At 42.4% G+C, this 18,432-nt stretch overlaps 2 protein-coding genes across 3 annotated transcripts in view; one reads left to right on the forward strand and one right to left on the reverse strand.

Moving 5' to 3' along the window:
- The window catches only part of LOC124004082 (probable transmembrane reductase CYB561D1), a 27,924-nt gene extending 24,049 nt beyond the window's left edge, over nucleotides 1-3,875 (forward strand). The window contains exon 3 of the mRNA XM_046312865.1: nucleotides 1,241-3,875. Coding sequence (XP_046168821.1) covers nucleotides 1,241-1,741 — 501 coding nt within the window. The 3' untranslated portion in view covers nucleotides 1,742-3,875. The remainder of the gene's footprint in view (nucleotides 1-1,240) is intronic.
- On the reverse strand, nucleotides 2,863-14,193 carry zbtb40 (zinc finger and BTB domain containing 40). Of its 2 annotated transcripts, none has more exons than XM_046312860.1 (13): nucleotides 14,057-14,125; nucleotides 13,229-13,391; nucleotides 12,535-13,058; nucleotides 12,281-12,396; nucleotides 11,265-11,466; nucleotides 10,646-11,059; nucleotides 10,235-10,441; nucleotides 9,933-10,097; nucleotides 9,546-9,760; nucleotides 8,578-8,737; nucleotides 8,324-8,374; nucleotides 4,816-5,036; nucleotides 2,863-4,320 (listed from the first exon to the last, which is right to left on the reverse strand). In XM_046312860.1, the coding sequence occupies exons 2-13, from the start codon at nucleotides 13,375-13,377 to the stop codon at nucleotides 4,135-4,137; spliced, it is 2,610 nt and encodes an 869-aa protein (XP_046168816.1). In that variant the 5' UTR covers nucleotides 13,378-13,391; nucleotides 14,057-14,125; the 3' UTR covers nucleotides 2,863-4,134. The 2 variants fall into 2 exon arrangements, with proteins under 2 accessions (XP_046168816.1, XP_046168815.1); XM_046312859.1 differs by having other exon boundaries at nucleotides 2,865-4,320; nucleotides 14,084-14,193.
- Between the last annotated feature and the right edge of the window lie 4,239 nt (nucleotides 14,194-18,432).

The raw sequence follows: 18,432 nt of genomic DNA on the forward strand, positions 1-18,432 counted from the left end.
TCCATTTCAATATTATCGCGTGCACAGTGCTCTTTGGGATGTTTAAAGCTTGGGAAATCTTTTTGTATCCAAATCCGGCTTTAAACTAATTCACAACAGTATCTCGGACCTGCCTGGTGTGTTCCTTGTTCTTCATGATGCTCTCTGCGCTTTTAACGGACCTCTGAGACTATCACAGTGCAGGTGCATTTATACAGAGACTTGATTACACACAGGTGGATTGTATTTATCATCATTAGTCATTTAGGTCAACATTGGATCATTCAGAGATCCTCACTGAACTTCTGGAGAGAGTTTGCTGCACTGAAAGTAAAGGGGCTGAATAATTTTGCATGCCCAATTTTTCAGTTTTTGATTTGTTAAAAAAGTTTAAAATATCCAATAAATGTCGTTCCACTTCATGATTGTGTCCCACTTGTTGTTGATTCTTCACAAAAAAATACAGTTTTATATCTTTATGTTTGAAGCCTGAAATGTGGCAAAAGGTCGCAAAGTTCAAGGGGGCCGAATACTTTCGCAAGGCACTGTATATTTAAGGTATCTGTGACCAACAGCTGCATATCTGTATTCCCAGTCATGTGAAATCCATAGATTAGGGCCTAATGCATTTATTTCCTCATATGAACTGTAACTCAGTAAAATCAATGAACATGTTGCGTTTATAGTTTTGTTCAGTATACTTCTAGTCTTAGGTAAGGTACTGTCACATGCGAGAGATTAAGCTCTACAACCATCTTACCTCTTGCACTACATGTGGGCCCTGCCTTGCCCGCGGCACGCTGTCGGAAAAGGAGAAGCTGCAAATAAATTATACATCCACCCCTCTCTCTCTCTCGCCTCTCCCCCTCTGTTTCTTTAATAATGGGTCAAAGTGTGGAACAGAGATGTGACAGGCAGGTAGCCCTGGGCTGATGACGTAACCAGGTAACTTGACCCAGAGGACTGACTGACTGGAGGAATGTTATAGAGCCGTCTCCAAAAACAGCTTGGAGGTCCTTTGTTGTTGTTTAGTGGGACAATGCTGAGTATAGGTTGCAGATGAGATGCACTGGGCAGAACTGACCCAGCTTTCTAATTCGGCGCAGAAACAATATTTCCCCCACCACAAGAGATTCCTTCTTTCGCTCACTCCCCCCCCCCATTGTGTCTCTGCATTAAAGTCTCATCTTTGCATTATCCTCAGACAGAGTAAACCCTCTGATTGTCCTCTGTCTTCCACCTCTCCTCTTGCGTCTATCAGTACATCCTGTGCCTGACCGAGGGGATCCTCCTCTTCTCTCCCGAGGGGACTCCGTTCTGCTTCAAGGCACGGAAGGGTAAAGTCCGTCTGCACTGGTTCATCCAGGCCCTGGTCATATTGGCTGCAGCCACCGGAGTTGGATTCATGGTTGCCAGCAAGAACGTGTCAGAGCGCCCCCACCTGGCCACCTGGCACAGCCTGCTGGGGGTGGGCACCCTGGCTGCCACCGTCCTCCAGGCCGCCTGCGGTATCTGCCTCCTCTTCCCTAAGCTGCTCAAGCTGTCGCCTCCACGGCTCAAGCTCTACCATGCCACCTGTGGCCTCGTGGTGTACCTGCTGGCGACTGTGACCGTGGTGTCGGCCATGTTTTCTGACTGGTTCCAGGCCACGGTGAAGGGGGTGGTGTGGTACGCCTTCCTGCTGCTGCCGCTGTTCCCAGCCCTGGTGATCATGAACCAAATCACTAACGCCTACCTGCCACGCAAGAAGATCACCACCTGAGACTAAGTTATAGGTTTTCACAGTACAGTAGATTATAGATCATTGTCTCCCAAACCTCTCATGAGTACCCCCAGCCAGTCCACGTATTTGATGTATTCGACAACTAGCACAGCTGATTTAACTAACGAGGGGCTTGATTTATTAGGTGATAATTTCAATCAGCTGTGTTAGTTCTGGAAACCGTCAAATAAGTCGACTGTCTGTGGGTACTCATGAGAGGTTGGGGAAACTGCTATATATACAGATATACGTATCTTGAAAGACTACCACCAGGAACTCAGTCTTACACAAATACAAACATATACTAAGTACTAGTGACGGGATTTAGTTGCATACACACACACATCTAAAAGAAGACCTGGGTGTGACCGTTGAATCCTGATAAACATGTATGGGACCTGCCCTGAAAGGCTACTGAAAGCTGACCTCTGCTGGGACAGAGTGGATGTAACCCTGAAGTCGTCTCCATTCTGTCATCTGTTTCTCCAGAGGCTACTCTGGAGAAGCCTCAATAAGTCTGAGATACTGTATCTGGATGATTTCAGGCAGGGCTGGCCAACCCTGTTCCTGGAGAGCTACAGTCCTGTAGGTGTTCACTCCAACCCTAATCTAGCGCACCTGATTCTAATAATTAGCTGGTTGATAAGCTGAATCCAGTTGGTTACAACTGGGGCTGGAGTGAATTTATAGGAGGGTAGCTCTCCAGGAACAGGGTTGGACAGCCCTGGTTTAAGGGAATCCAGTACCATTGTGTATCAACCTGAGTGTGGTTGTGAGCAGAGCAGCTATGTGAGTGTGTTTTACCAACCCTTTATACGTTTTGTTTTGTGATTCTTTTGTCTTCAGTCAGCCTATATGTTACTGTACATTAGCCATTAACAACACGTTTTTAAAAAGGCTTTTTTTTTTTACCAGTGTTTGATGTCTTGTCCGGAGAAGTGTGTCATTGTCATTGTCACTGTCACTGGAAAATATGAGCTTTCTCTGAATGAAGGTATTCGCTAGAAACCCCTGGCGCACAAAGGCCTATTGGATGTACCAGCACAATGCCTAAACTTCTCCCAGTCTTATTCAGTAGGTAAAAACACTTGAAAGAAATTGTGACCAAATACCAGCATGTTGTTGGGCCATATTTATACTTGATAAAGGGCAAATAAGTCAAACAAAAAGGGAATAATATAGTAAGAGACCATAAAGATTTTTTTGATCTATTAAGTCTTCATATGTATTGCCTGCTGTGGCAGCCACAGGAGTAAGGGAGTTGGTTCCTAATTTTGTTTTATATATAAAATATATATATATGCCATTTAGCAGACGCTTTTATTTTCAGAGCATACCTAGAACTCTATTTTCCTGCTATGCTATAGGTCAAGTTTACCAGCAGCGGCTAAAGTAACTTGGTGTCGGACTAATAAAATGGCCTTTGGTGCCCATGTTGTAAAACACAGTTCCTTGAACTACTCATCTCTTCTCTGCTTCACTTGCTTGTAAAACCATTCCAACGCCCTCCTGTTTTAATAACATCTCTCCTCATTTTAACTAATGCAAGGTTTGTGTTTACTGACTACAATGAGTGACTGAATTGAGTTTCTAAGGTGGTCTTTTTAGTGTGACTATATGCTCTAATAGTTGTCGTTTGAGTTCCGGGAACTGGGCGAATGGACTCACACTGTGTACTTGCAGTTGGAAAATTTCACCTAGTTTTCACTTCTGCGCACCTGTGTTGAGAAGTTGATTTCTTCATTGTTTGTTACGAGCACCTAATAAATGTAACCTATCCTACTAAGGGCTATGACCTTCAAACTCTGTGCTCATTAGAGTAAGAAGTGGCCCCTAACCACTGATACAGGAGAAAATATTTTCTCATCCCCCTATAGGTTAGCATTGATATGGGGTGTAGGGAAATCTGATCCTAGATCTGTGTTTGAGGCAACTTCTACCTTGTGTGTTCATTGGCTGAGCTGAGTATTTTATTAGTGGTCAGTAGTCTAGGATTGTTTTAAAGAGGAACATGCAAGAGATTGTAACTCCTAACAATGTTATTTCCCATTTTATGCTTACTGGACATGACCAAGAACTGTAAAGTTGCAGTGAACCTGCTGATGTGTTGTCTAAATAAAAACCTTGAATCCCATGATTTGTTTGAGGAATCATTATACTTTAGGTAAAGATTATGGATTCTAAAAAGACACCAATCCTGAGGGTTTAGAGGTTACACTTCGTTGCTTAATGTATCAACGTACACACTTTCACATCTCAATATTTACAAATCAAACAGGACACAAAACCAGTGTCCCTTGGTGTAGCATAAGTTAATTTTATTCATACCAAGCTGCCCAATGTTGCTAGGACAGTTCATACTTCACCAGGAAGTAGAAACTAGAGGTTAGGGGTCACTGGCCCTCCCCACAAATGAAAGTGACTGTTCCGTTCAACAAATCCTCCATGCTGACCGCCATCACCTCAGTGCTGGAGTGACCGTCCTCCGTGTCTCCCAGGGCAACATACACCTGCTGGGATTGGTCCACAGATATCACTTGTCCCGCCACGCCAGCGGGGTCCTCCTCTGTCTCAATCACCTGATAGGAGGTATGACATGTCAATCACATTTCACTAACATGCCATAGTTACATTGTATGAGATAAGAGACTAAATACAGGAGCCTAGAGCCCAAAACCACCTGTCATCCAACCCCTACTCCCTTTTTGAGATTGAATAGGTGTAAGTAATATGGTTAAATTACACAAGGGCTCTATTCAATGAGGAGTTAGAGATTCCTCAATAGAAATGGAAAGGACATTTCCGATTGAGCCGACTTAAGCAGTGTTTCCCTTGAATGCAGTCTGCTAAAGCAGGAACATTGCCTTTGAATTTCAATCACGCTGTAAAGCTGAACTTCCGTGATGCAGATTGAATAAAGCCCTTGGTTTATTAGTGATGTAGCGGTCTAAGGCCTTGAACTGCCTTGCCTGGTTAAATAAATCAGAGGACAAGATGGAGTCATTACACATATTCACTGAGTGTAGGGAAGTGATTGGATAAGGTGTAGGGGTTGACTTAGGCCGCAGGCTTACCATCTGAGAGGTGGAGGCCTGCTCCTGCTCCTCTATTGTCCCTATGTGGCAGGAAAGGAAGTGCTCCTGGAGCTGAAGCTGGGAGGGGCAGACCAGCGGGCAGAGAGAACAGCCGAACGCTGCCCCCTCTTGGCTGAAATGCTCAGTGCTGGCGTGCTCCTGCATCTCAGCCTCACTGGGGAACAGGCCAGGACAGTACAGGCACTTCACCACTGACAAGTCTGGGTATGGGAGAATACAGGAGGGGAGAGGAGATAGAAAAAAACGGATTGTTATGTACAGTACCAGTCAAAAGTTTGGACACTCATTCAAGGGTTTTTCTTTATTTTTAAAAACTATTGTCTACATTGTAGAATAACAGTGAAGATGTCAAAACTATGAAATAACATATGGAATCATCTAGTAACCAAAAAAAGTGTTAAACAAATCTAAATATTTTAGATTCTTCAAAATAGCCACCCTCTGCCTTGACAGCTTTGCATAATCTTGGCATTCTCTCAACCAGTTTAATGACGTAGTCACATGGAATGCTTTTCCAACAGTCTTGAATGAGTTTCCACATTTGCAGAGCACTTGTTGGCTGCTTTTTGTTCACTATGCGGTCCAACTTGAGGTTGGGTGATTGTGGAGGCCAGGTGCAGCATTCCATCAATCTCCTTCTTGGTCAAATAGCTCTTACACAGCCTGGAGGTGTGTTTTGGGTCATTGTCCTGTTGAAAAACTAATGATAGTCCCATAGATGGGATGGCGTATCGCTGCAGAATGCTGTGGTAGCCATGCTGGTTAAGTGTACCTTGAATTCTAAATAAATCACTGATAGTGTCACCAGCAAAGCACCCCCACACTTTCTCCTCCGTGCTTCACGTGGGAACCACACATAGATAATCTGTTCACCTACTCTGCGTCTTACAAAGACACGGCGGTTGGAATCAAAAATTTCAAATTTGGACTCATCAGACTAAAAGACAGATTTCCACCGGTCTAATGTCCATTGCTCGTGTTTCTTGTTCCAAGCAAGTCTCTTTTTATTGGTGTCCTTTAGTAGCGGATTCTTTGCAGCAATTTGACCATGAAGGCCTGATTCACGCAGCCTCCTTTGAACAGTTGAATTTCATTTATTTTGGGCCACAGACATATACAACAAAATGTACAACGTGGACCCAGAGGATATCACTTGAAAGTATTAATTAAAATGCTTGTTTCCAAAGTGGTCCTCGATGGTAAAAACAATAACACATATAATGATTAAAAGACAAGTCAAAATTACAAACAACCATAAATACATTAATTTATATTGACATCCTAAAAAAGTGGCACTATTCCCCGCCCTTCTCCCTAACCTTAAAAATCAACCATATTCATTTCACATTAAAACAATCTATTAATTGCACATCATACCTATCATTCAAATAAATACACCAGACCAGCAGTAGGGGGCACAAGGTGCAGTGGAGTGGTTTCTCTTAGACAACCTTGTCCAAATGAAAAACTTTGCCTGTTTTTTAAAGCTACTTCTACTTTTAATTTGCTTGATCTCCAAGGGAAGGCTATTCCTTAGACAAATGACTGTATGAAAAAATGTGCTCCTCGCGGTACTGTTTACTCTTGGAATTTTACAAGACATAACACTAACTCTGGTATTGTGACTGTGTTGGTTGTAGACCATATCAATGTGTTTTTTTACTGTAATTAAGTTTAAATTGGTCCATTCTGGACTCCAAAGGCAACAAGCCCACCTCCCGGAACTCTCCTCCCTATGTGGGTCCTAGGGGAACATTCCGCATATACCTGCTAACATTATTTTGCATGACCTGCATTCTCTTTTTCAGCTTTTTTGACAGCCCACTATACCAAGCAGAGCAGGCATAATCAAAATGACACCGAATCAAGGTTGAGACAAGCAGTTTCTTAACTTTCATGTTAAAATATCTAGTGTTACGATATAAAAATGTCAATTTGTTTGCCATTTTAGAAAGAATTTGAGCAGCAATCAGGTCTTCAGAAAGGGATTGAAGATACTTGTTTTAGATTCAATCTCCTTGACTACACAGGTTACCATTATCTTGTCAGCCCTAAGCAATCTATGTTTTGTTCCAAACAAATATGATTCAGTTTTTCCCAAATATAGTGACAATTTGTTGTCAGACAACCAATCTCTAACAAAATGCAATTCCTTACTCAGGGTCTCCTCCATGTAAACTGTATCCTTCCCTGATACTAGTATGTCTGAATCATCAGCATAAAGCAAGAGTTTGCACTTTACTGTATCTGGCACATCATTAACGTATATAAGAAATAAGAGAGGCCCTAAAATGGATCCCTGCGGTACTCCACGGGATATTTCTTTGACCTCTGACAGAACATTACATACTTGAGTACTGTTGGTCAGATAAGACCTAAACCAATTTACTGCTACATAATTTAGACCCATGCATTTGAGTTTCATCAGGAGAATATCATGGTCCACAGTGTCAAAAGCTTTCAGCAAATCTAACATGACCCTACCTGTATAGCTCTCCTTCTCACTTTCCTGCTTAATGTGGTCAAAAAGGTGGATACGGCAAGTATAAGTGGAATGAGCTGTTCTAAAGCCAGATTGTAGTTCATAAAGAAGTTTGTGAAGGTATCCCATAAAGAAGGTATATAAGGTGCTGAGGTTTGACACAGGCCTGTATTTTCCTACATTTGTTTTACTGCTCTTCTTGTGGAGTGGAACCACCTGGGCTGTTTTGAGATCCTTGGGAAATGTACCACTACTAATAGAAAGGTTTACAATATGCGTTATCATTTTTAGCAGTGGCACAAGCACTATCCTTTATGAATCTGCAGGAAGGTTATCCAGCCCAGTTGCTTTGATTGTGCTCATTAAGCATAGTAGATTGGAAAGGTAACTTTGGGCCTTTCTTTCCTGTGGCAGTCCTCACGAGAGCCAGTTTCGTCACAGCGTTCGATGGTTTTTGTGACTGCACTAGAATATTTTCCGCATTGACTTACCTTCATGTCTTAAAGTAATGATGGACTGTTGTTTCTCTTTGCTTATTTGTGTTGTTCTTGCCATAAAATGGACTTGGTCTCTTACGAAATAGAGCTATCTCTGTATACTAAACCTACCTTGTCACAACACAACTGACTGGCTCAAACGCATTAAGCAGGAAGAAATTCCACAAATTAACAAGGCACACCTGTTAATTAAAATTCAATCGAGGTGACTACCTCATGAAGTGGGTTGAGAGAATGCCAAGACTGTGCAAAGCTGTCATCAAGGGAAAGGGTGGCTACTTTGAAGAATCTGAAATATATTTTGATTTGTTTAACACTGTTTTGGTTACTACATGATTCTATATGTGTTATTTCATAGTTTTGATGACTTCACTATTATTCTACAATGTAGAAAATAGTACAAATAAAGCAAAACCCTGGAATGAGTAGGTGTGTCCAAACTTTTGACTGGTACTGTACATTAGGAGTGCTATGGTATGTAAAAATATAACATTAGCGCAGCTCTTACCTGATTGCAGGTCTGGATTCCCCACCAGAAGCCCGTCAGAATCAAACATGCCTTTAGGAGACACAAAATAAAAATATATTATTTAAAATGAAAACAAGAACAGTATATTCCTTACAACAAAGATGCACAACACTAATCTGAGAATAACAAAAAAATTAAAACATTTTGCGATTATGGCAACCCAAGCAAGGGGGGGGGGCAGGATAGGCCTGGAAGCCAGGACATTTTTTGGGTCTCTCCCTGGCCGTCCTCACCTGTGTGCTCTGTCTTCTGGTGCTTAGCCAGGCTACTGGCACTGTGGAGGAACTTGCAGCACACGCTGCACTGCAGCAGAGACTTGAGCTGCCGGTGGGTCTGACCAGCAAACACTTCCGGGTGGTTGGTACGGTTATGATACCACAGTCCCGACATTTGCTGTGGACGGAGAGATATGGTAAGTAATATACACTGAGTACAAAACATTAACAACTTCCTAACATTGAGTTGCACCCCCCTACACTTTTGCCATCAGAACAGCCTCAATTCGTCAGGGCATGGACTCTACAAGGTGTCGAAAGCGTTCCACAGGGATGCTGGCCCATGTTGACTTCAATGCTTCCCACAGTCGTATCAAGGTGGCTGGATGTCCTTTGGGTGGTGAACCATTCTTGATACACACGGGAAACTGTTGAGTGTGAAAAACCCAGTAGCGTTGCAGTTCTTGATGCAAACCGGTGCACCCGGCACCTACTACCATACTCCGTTCAAAGGCACTTAAATATTTTGTCTTGCCCATTCACCCTTTGAATGGCACACGTACACAACCCATGTCTCAATTGTCTCCATGCTTAAAAATCCATCTTGAACCAGTCTCCTCCCCTTCATCTACACTGATTGAAGTGAATTTAACAAGTGACATCAATAAGGGAACATGGCTTTCACCTGGTCAGTCTGTCAAGGTTAAGACACAATTCCTAATGTCTTGTACACTCAGTGAATAATATAATACGCGCCATTTAGCATGCATATATTTTACGCATGGGTGGTCCTGGAAATCGAACCCACTATCCTAGCGTTGCAAGCGCCAAGACCCACCAACTCGTCCTTCAATAGTAAAAGATGAATATAAAGGTGTGTACGCTATAGGCTTATTAGTCTTTCAGAGCGATCAAGTTCAAAGAAATGTTTGACCCTGTTATCATAGACCAGAAACTCCCTTTTACAGGGATACTCGCTCTCTCACCTGGTAGGACTTCTGGCAGAGCTTGCAGCTGAATGGTTTGCCCCCAGCGTGGACAGCTATGTGTTTCTCCAGCAGGGAGGGGTTGGTGAACATCTTGTTGCACTCAGGACACCGGTGGTACTCCTTCGGGTGACACTCCTGGATGTGCTTCCTGTGGTCCTCCAGTGTGGAGAAACTGAGACGACACTTCTGACAGTCATGAGGCTCAGAGATGTCTGGAGAGGGGCGGAGGAGTGGAGGAAATGGAAAGAGAGGGAGCGAGTGCGAGCAGGGTGAAAGCCAGGCGAGATTGAGAGACATTTCTAAAATGTCCTCGGTGTCGTGTCTACTCACTTTGAAATATAGATATATATTTTTTCGGAGCATAAGCAGGAGTATCCTACTCACTGTGAGAGGTCTGTAGGTGAGCAGAGAGCCCGTTGGCCTGGCTGAAGCCTTTGCCACACTCCCTGCATACGTAGGGCTTGTCTCCGGTGTGTGTGCGCACGTGACGCGTCAGCTCAATGGACTGGGCAAACAGAGCCTCGCAGTACTGACATGAATACATTTTACCTAAAAACAAACCCCACAAACACATGTGTATTTAGTTTTTTGGAGAATTGGCATTGTTTTGTGAATCCTGAGATGTGAGATCTGTCAATCTGGTGCTAGTGTGTGACCTTCAGAGTGTGTGTGTGTGTGTGTCCTACCCTCGGAGTGTTTCTTCTTGGTGTGGTAGGCCAGAGCGGCAGCCACACTAAAGCTCATGTCACAGTTTTTGCAGTGGTAAGGCTTCTCTCCAGTATGCAGTCGCATGTGGTTCTTCAGAGACGAGTTGGCCCCAAACTTGGCCCCGCACTCCTCACATGCAAATGGCTTCTCCTCAAAGTGCTCTGTGCGTTTGTGGTACAGCATACCTGTCGCAAAACAAACACAGTCAATTAAACTGGAGACACATAACACACCAGATGCTCCTGCAGAATGGTTAAGGCCCGGTAGGCCTGCTATACATTAGTAGTGGGTAAGATAGTGAGCTCCTTCCCTTTCAATGCAAAGAATTTTACTACGCAGGTCCTCTACACTAACACAATCCGTTCCCAGTCCTGATCAGGCAAACTCACCTGAGGGGTGAGCGAAGGTCCTGCCACACATATCACAGGACACCTGCGGCCGTTTCTTTTTGGCGGCTTTGGACTCTGGGTGGGCCTTGTTGCGGTGGAGCTGTAGTGCCCGCGATGTGGGCAGCTCCTCTGGGCACTCAGGGCACTGCAGCCTAGCTTCCTTGGACATGGTGCAGCGCTTGGTGTGGGCCACCATACGACACTTAAAACCAAAGGCCTTACTGCACCAGCGACACAAGTACGGACGAGAGGGGGAGGAGCGCTTAGCCCTGGATCTAGTCTTCCTCTCCCCTTCTCCTTCTTTCTCACCGTCCTCCTCTTCAATCTCCTCCTCTTCTTCTTCCTCCTCGGCGGTGTCTGCGTCTGCAGTAGTGGGCGACTGGGGCTGCTCCTCCGGCTCTTCAGCCTCGGAGCCTGGGGATCGATGCAACAAATCATTGAGTAGGCTAATTGATTGACCATTTGATAATAAATCGGTTGCAATGAAGTCTAAAACAACAGAAGAGCGATGGATGGATCCCACTCACACACTGTAGTCAACTTAATTGTTGTTGTGTTGCCAAACATGTTGGCTAAAGCTTGAAACCATGCTGGTGTCCTTATTTCCCCTACTCTGTACCTGTAGCTCCCTGGCTGGTGTCCTCTCCTTGCTGAGTGTGCTCATGCAGCTGGGTTGCCAGATTGGGGTGAAACTCCTTAAGCAGACCCATCAGTGTGAGTAGTGTCTGGGCTGAGAGACTCCTCTGCTCCTTCACTCTGCTCTGGAGCCTCTGAAACACAGCAGGACCCCCTGGATCCCCCTCACTGCAGGACAGTATCACCTGAGATAGATAAGGGTCTATACATGAGAGAATAATTCTGTAAACGTAGTAGAGGAAGACTTTTTCACCGTTTTAAGGAATGGAGTGTTGCACTGAATTGTGTGTTCTGTCATAGCAGAGACCACCCACTGGGGACAAACTGGTTGAATCAAAATTATTATAATAATAATAGTTTGTCCACATATTGTGCCTTGGAATCTACGTGGAAAATACATTGGATATGAAAATAGTCATCAACATAAACTGTTATTTTAAAGGTTAAATATCAACCACAGGATTATGTACCTATGGTAACCAAATTTCAACATAGACAAACTTTGTACCTTTAAACCAAGGTCAGATCTACAATGTTATATCCACTATCAGAAGAAAAAAACAGGCTGGGCAGCACCTCCTACTGGAGTTTGGATTTTTCTACTGCTACTCTTTGGTCTCCCATCCAGGGTTTTAACAAAGCCCTGCTGGTGATAACACATTAATCTGTTGTATAAATAAACTAAATATCTGGCATTGTATTCCCATTTGAACTTTGCTGTGCTTTTAAAATGGTTAAAAGCACAGTGATAGACATTTGGGTGATAACTAAACCAAACATCTGACATTATTTTTCCATTGGAATTTGGTTGTGCTTTTTAGATGGTTGAAAGCATAGTGATAACACATTGGAAATTAAACTGACTTTTGGCTGTCTTTTTGAGTGTGTGAATATAGTTGTAATCCCATTAATCAATCTCTCGACCAAATATTACCCAATTATCCACATTGAAATGATGTAGTGCGCCCAGTGGGCACTGTCTTCCATCCAAAGTCTCACCTGTCTCTCCTCGGTGGAGATACCGTCCCAGGTCTGCAGTGCTCTGAGCCACTGCCGCACATCCACCACCTCTGTATCCATCTTGACTCCTCCCTGGGACATGGGGTCCACGTCAGCTGCAACCAGGAAATACTATCTTAGTTGACATGTCACCTCACTCACAGAAGCATCATAACAGAATTAATCAAAATAAATCAGGACATGACAGTAACAAAACGGAACATCGCAATGAGCCCATTTGAATTCAAACCCACCTGTGCTCTCTGGAAGTTGAAGGTGAGCTCTTTTAGATGGTGGCCCATCCTTCTCTTTCCTCTCCTCTTTCACATTCACTGGCTCGCTCTGTGTGGCTGCTGTGGTCACTTCACTCTCCAAACCTGCCTCTTCCACCTTTTCCTTCCCCTGGGCTCCAGAGGGGCCAATCTTCATACCATCCTCTCCCATGCTAGGTACAGCTGTCTCTGGGGAAGCTGTGTGCTCGGCCTCCTGGCTCTGGAGCTGTGGTTCGGTGGTGATGGCGGGTGGTGGGGTAGGTGAGGCTGGTTGTGTAGTGTGTGTGGTGGTCGTCGACTGATTCATCAGGTTGGTGAGAATGTTCTTGCAGCCCACAGCTACGTCAAACATCTGCAGGCTGTCTGCGGCGGCAATGATGCGGGTGAAGTTGTGTTTCCCTGGGGGAAGCTTTCCGGTGTACACCATGTCCAGCAGGCAGGAGAACTCCTGGGACGACACCACAGCCGTGTCGATGGAGATGCTGTCCGAGCCCTCCAGCAGGGACCTGAGACAGAACAGAGGGAAGTTGTGGGTGTATGTAGGCTACGCAATGTTTATAAATCACAATGTGTGTACTGTAGGCTAGGAACTTTTCATAAATGAGGACAGTGCCATTTAATTGGACAGTATAAGCGACAAAGCTGTTTGATTGAAATGAATGATTCCTTGAACAACCTAAAGAGCAGACTGGAGGCAGCCAGCACCAGTTTGTGGGCACGATGGGGTGTGTCCCCCACCAGAATAGAGCAGTCACAGAACTGACTCTCCTTCCTCAGGGCGCGGAGCTGCTGCATCAGCTGCCTGCTGTAGTTGGGCAGCTCCATCACAACCAGTCTATCTGCACAGGTATGGGGAATGAGGAAACATGGTAATGGCGACTGGCAATCTTGGTTACATTTGAGTCATTTAGAGATTTAGAGTGGTGAAATATATTTTTTACCCATGTTTTATGAAACAACCACACAGTATGATTATTGCAAATAAAGCCTTAAGAAATAACATTCACGCTGTACTGGTCATAGCTCTGGTGTGTGTGTGTGTGGCAGGGAGGGTGAGTCTGTTCTTGTTTTTAAACCCATGTTGCAGAAGGCACATGAAATTATGCATCAAATTATCAGCTCCAGTGGAATTTTTTTGATGTGTAGAGGAAAACACTAAGGAGTTTTGCTGATGTAATCAGCAATAAAAAAGTATGTACATTGTGTTATGCAACGAGGGAGATGGCAAATGACCTTGCTATCTGGATAGCCTATAACCTCTAATAGGTAACGTAACTAGATAAAGTTACCTACTCGTTCAGAGTAATCTGATGTGAAAATATTGCAGACAAACAGAAAAGTAGCTAACTAACATTAGCTCACCAACATTTGTTTTTTACTCTGATGTAGACCATGCTACAACCTGAACCTAGCCCTGCTAGCATCAAAAGCTAGCTTTGAGGACAGTGGAATTAGGTCACGAAATGTCAGAAGGAAACGATAAGCAACTACTAAATAAACTGACCAGAAAACAACTCCTCGTTCTCTTTACCTTGACTGTTATTCAAATAATCCGGCTCTTTATTTAAACTCCGTCGATGAACAAACTAAACAGCGCAATAAAGCTTCGGTATTTTGAAATGGCGATTGCTCGCAAGTATGTATAGAGAAAATAGGAGATAGGAATCCCATTGGGCAATGAATGGAACGAATAAAGCGTCACACAGCAGACTGTCGACCAATCGAGTTCACGTTGTCATGCTGCGTCACGCAATCCTGTCTCCAAGTCAGGGTATGAGTCGAGGTGAGTGTTTTGGAGAGTATTAAAAACAATGTTCTCCCTCCTACAATGAGTCAGGGGTTAATAACACTGATACCTAAAGTCTAAAAAACAAGTGCTGCTCATCGATAACTGGCGTCGAATTTGTCTTCCTAATAATGACTATAAGATATTAGCCTTACTACTTGCAAAAATCATTAAAGAAGTCCTGGATGCAATCATTGATGAAACACAATTTGGCTTCATGAGGAACAGACATATTTCTAACAATGTCAGACTAGTATTAGACATACTTGACTACTCAGACCTAATAACCGGATAGCTTCATATTATTTTAATATTTTTATAAAGCATTTGACACAGTAGAGCATCAGTTTCTCTTCCACTCTCTTGGGAGACTTGGCTTTCTGTAAGGCTATTAAGACTCTCTATGCAAATGGTAACAGCTCTATCAAATTGAAATATGGCACCTCACCTAGATTTGAGTTAAAGAGAGGAATTAGGCAAGGTTGTCCTATCTCTCCGTACCACCCAACTTCTTGCAAATTCTTGAAATAATAGTCCTGTACAAGGTATTTCCATTGCTGGTAAAGAAATTATTACAAGCCAGCTGGCTGATGATACTACAATTTTTCTGAAAGACGCTAACCAAATTCCCATATCGATCAATATAATAAAATCCTTCCCAAAGCGTCTGGTCTATATCTTAACATTAATACATGTGAACTCGTGTGACACATTCATATTATGGTATTCCAGTAAAAGAAGAACTTACATATTTAGGCATAACAATTACAAAGGATCAAAAGTCTAGAGGCGTACAAAATTTTAACACTCTTATTTTAAAAAACCCAGAAGAAGCTAAATCAATGGCTACAGAGGGACTTATCTTTAAAAGGTAGAGTCCTAATAACCAAGGCTGAAGGTATCTCTAGACGGCGCTCTATCTTTATATCTTGACGGTAAAATAAGCAAGGAGATAGACCAGATGCTTTTCAACTTTCTTTGGAGAAACCGTACCCATTACATTAGAACAACTGTTGAAATGAACACTTATGAGAATGGTGGACTGAATTTTCTGGACTTTACTACTTTAAACAATACTTTTAAGATCAATTGGATAAAACAATTCCTAAGAAGACCCACTTCTATCTGGAATTTTATTCCTCATCATGTCCTCTCTACTTTTGGTGGCCTTAACTTTATGTTGTTTTGCAATTATAATATTGACAAAATTCCAGTGAAACTTTCTGCTTTTCATCAGTAGGTTTTCTTGTCATGGTCCTTAATTTATAAACACAATTTTTCTCCACACAGATATTATATATGGAATAATCGGGATATATTGTATAAAAATACTTCTTTGTTTTTAGAATATTGGTTCTGAAATAATATCCTATTGGTGAGAAACGGCATGAGAGAATACACACAGGGGAGAAGCCCTACCCCTGCTCACAGTGTGGAAAGAGTGTTAACTCTATTGGACACCGGAACCAACACGAGAGAGTAAATGGCACCTGGTAAATGCAGGTAAATGCATCTGGTAAATGCAGAGGGTCTTTTACTCAGTTATAAGGAATTCTTATCACTTTACAAGGTCTTTGTAACACCTAAAGATTTTGCAATTGTTTTAGACACCATTCCCTCAGGTGTTGCTCTGTTATTCAGGAACATGTCAAGACCTGACCCTCAGAGCCTACCTTCTATTGACCCTGTTGACTTATCAGTAGGAAAGATTGGTTTCTCTTTTGGTCCATTCAACAACAGAGCGATACGAACTTTGTTTCAGCAGGATGTTGTATCTATACCTTATGTCATGCCTTATTGGAATGGATTTATTGATAATAACTGTTGGAAAAAGTTTGGATGTTGCCACACACATACCTACTTGTTAACAAAATTAAGGAATTTCCTTTAAAATTATTCATAAATATTATCCTGCTCCTTTGGTAATGACCACCCAGAAACAGTGTTGTATATTTTTTGGCATTGTATTCATGTAAGACAACTGTAGCAAGACATCAGTAGATTTATAATTGAACACATTTATGAAGATTCTACACTATTGTGGAGAGATGTACTGCTTGGATTCTTTACATATGATAGAAATAAGCTGAAACATTTTTATGTAATTAATTGCATTATTCTTTTGGCCAAATTTCATAGACACAAATGTAAATTTACAAACAAAAAAACACATCACATTCTTACCTTACAAAAATAAATTGAACTGTATTTTATGACAGTTAAATACTCTACTAAAAAAAAGCTGTTGGAATTATGTATGTATGTATGTATGTATGTATGTATGTATGTATGTATGTATGTATGTCCCTAGCTCGATTGTCCATTGTTTATAATCTATATATACTTGTGTTCCCTTATGAACTTTCTGTATTGATTTGTTGTTAATAAAAAATATTTAAAAAAAATAAAGTTAGGAGTCGAGGAACCTGCCCATTTTCCTCGAAAGTATGTAATGTCACGATTTACAAAGCTTTACGATATTATAGAGATAAATTAATTATATCACATCTTTGAAAATGCTTCTTATGTACTTCTTGTCGACGAAATTCATGCTTATGTTGGGTTTTTGAGCTAGCGCCCAATTGACTCCCATACACTCATCAAAGGAGAGCTCCCCTTGTCCCAGCATCGCCCAGAACACATCGCGCAGTCCATTGACGACGCATGGGAAAATGCGATTCCAATGCCGTTTCCTATCTCCTCAAAGGTATCTATGGTATGGGTAACTGCATATGTGGAGTGTCTGAAAGTGGGCATGTCAACATAAGTAGGAGGCTCAACAGCGCTCTGTAATTATTTTATTTAACCAGGCAAGTCAGTTATGAACTAATTCTAATTTACAATAACGGGTTACACTGTCCAAACCCAGACGACGCATGGCCAATTGTGCGCCACCCTATGGTACTCCTAATCACGGCTGGTTGTGATACAACCTGGATTCGAAACAGGGTGTCTATAGTGACACCTCTAGCACTGAAATGCAGTGCATTAGACTGCTACGCCACTTCTCTTGGTTTCGACGGTTTTGATTGTTAATTCTGTCGTTTCTTAACCTCGTAATGTAGACGTCTGCTTCCTTACTCGTGGCAATCTAATTATAATACAAAGATCCCCATAAAAATCGGTCAATTTAAAATAGATATATTTTTTTTGCATTGGATGCGTCTCAATCCACCCCATCCGTCTACGCAACACTTACGTACCTGCGCTGAAAGGTGACAAGAGCAAGAGCGGTGTTTGTCAGACCATGAGACATCCCAAAAATCGGTCTTCTCACAAAATCGACTGTAGCGTTGGCCTACAAACTATAATGACCCCTCTACGGAAAGAGTATTATTGGTCAACTGTGGGAAGCATTGGAGTCCACATGGGCCAGCATCCCTGTGGAACACTTTCGACACCTTGTAGAGTCCATGACCCAACAAATTGAGGCTGTTCTGAGAAGGGAGGTGCCACTCAATATTAGGAAGGTGTTTCTTCATCTGTGATTTGATGGGCTATGTATGATAGGGACACCTGGCATGTTTGTTGTTGAATGTACTTTGTATTGTTACTGTATGCAGCAGTTGTGTCCAAGACAAATTTCCACTTATGAACAATAAAGTAAATCTTGAATTACCATTGGAAACACATTGGTCGGTCCTGAATGATAGGCCTACATGTTATTCTGATACATAGCCTATTCATCTTGGCATCTGTTTGTACATGATATGTTTATACTGCATGTTCACCTGCCCTGGGACTGCAGATCTAAATTTATTGTCATCCAAATCTGGTGCAATGGATCACTTCTCATATTCTGAGACTTATATTTTTGTACATTGCCCCAGCCAAACTAATGTATACATATGACCTATTCAGCTCAAGCTAACAATCCTGAACCACAGATTTTAAATCTGTGGTTCATATAGATGGACTCTCAAAATTACACAAACATATAGCCTGGGATGTTTCCCATGAGTACAGCATCCAAACTTGTCACGCAGAAGGACATTTTGAAAAAGCGCATTGATGTGTGCGTTGTGTTTGGGTCCACAAATGGGAAAACATTACCTCTAAACATGAAGGATATTAAATAAGAGAACGGTGACTAA

The sequence above is a fragment of the Oncorhynchus gorbuscha genome, linkage group LG18 (assembly GCF_021184085.1).
Source record: "Oncorhynchus gorbuscha isolate QuinsamMale2020 ecotype Even-year linkage group LG18, OgorEven_v1.0, whole genome shotgun sequence".
Taxonomy (NCBI): Eukaryota; Metazoa; Chordata; class Actinopteri; order Salmoniformes; family Salmonidae; genus Oncorhynchus; species Oncorhynchus gorbuscha.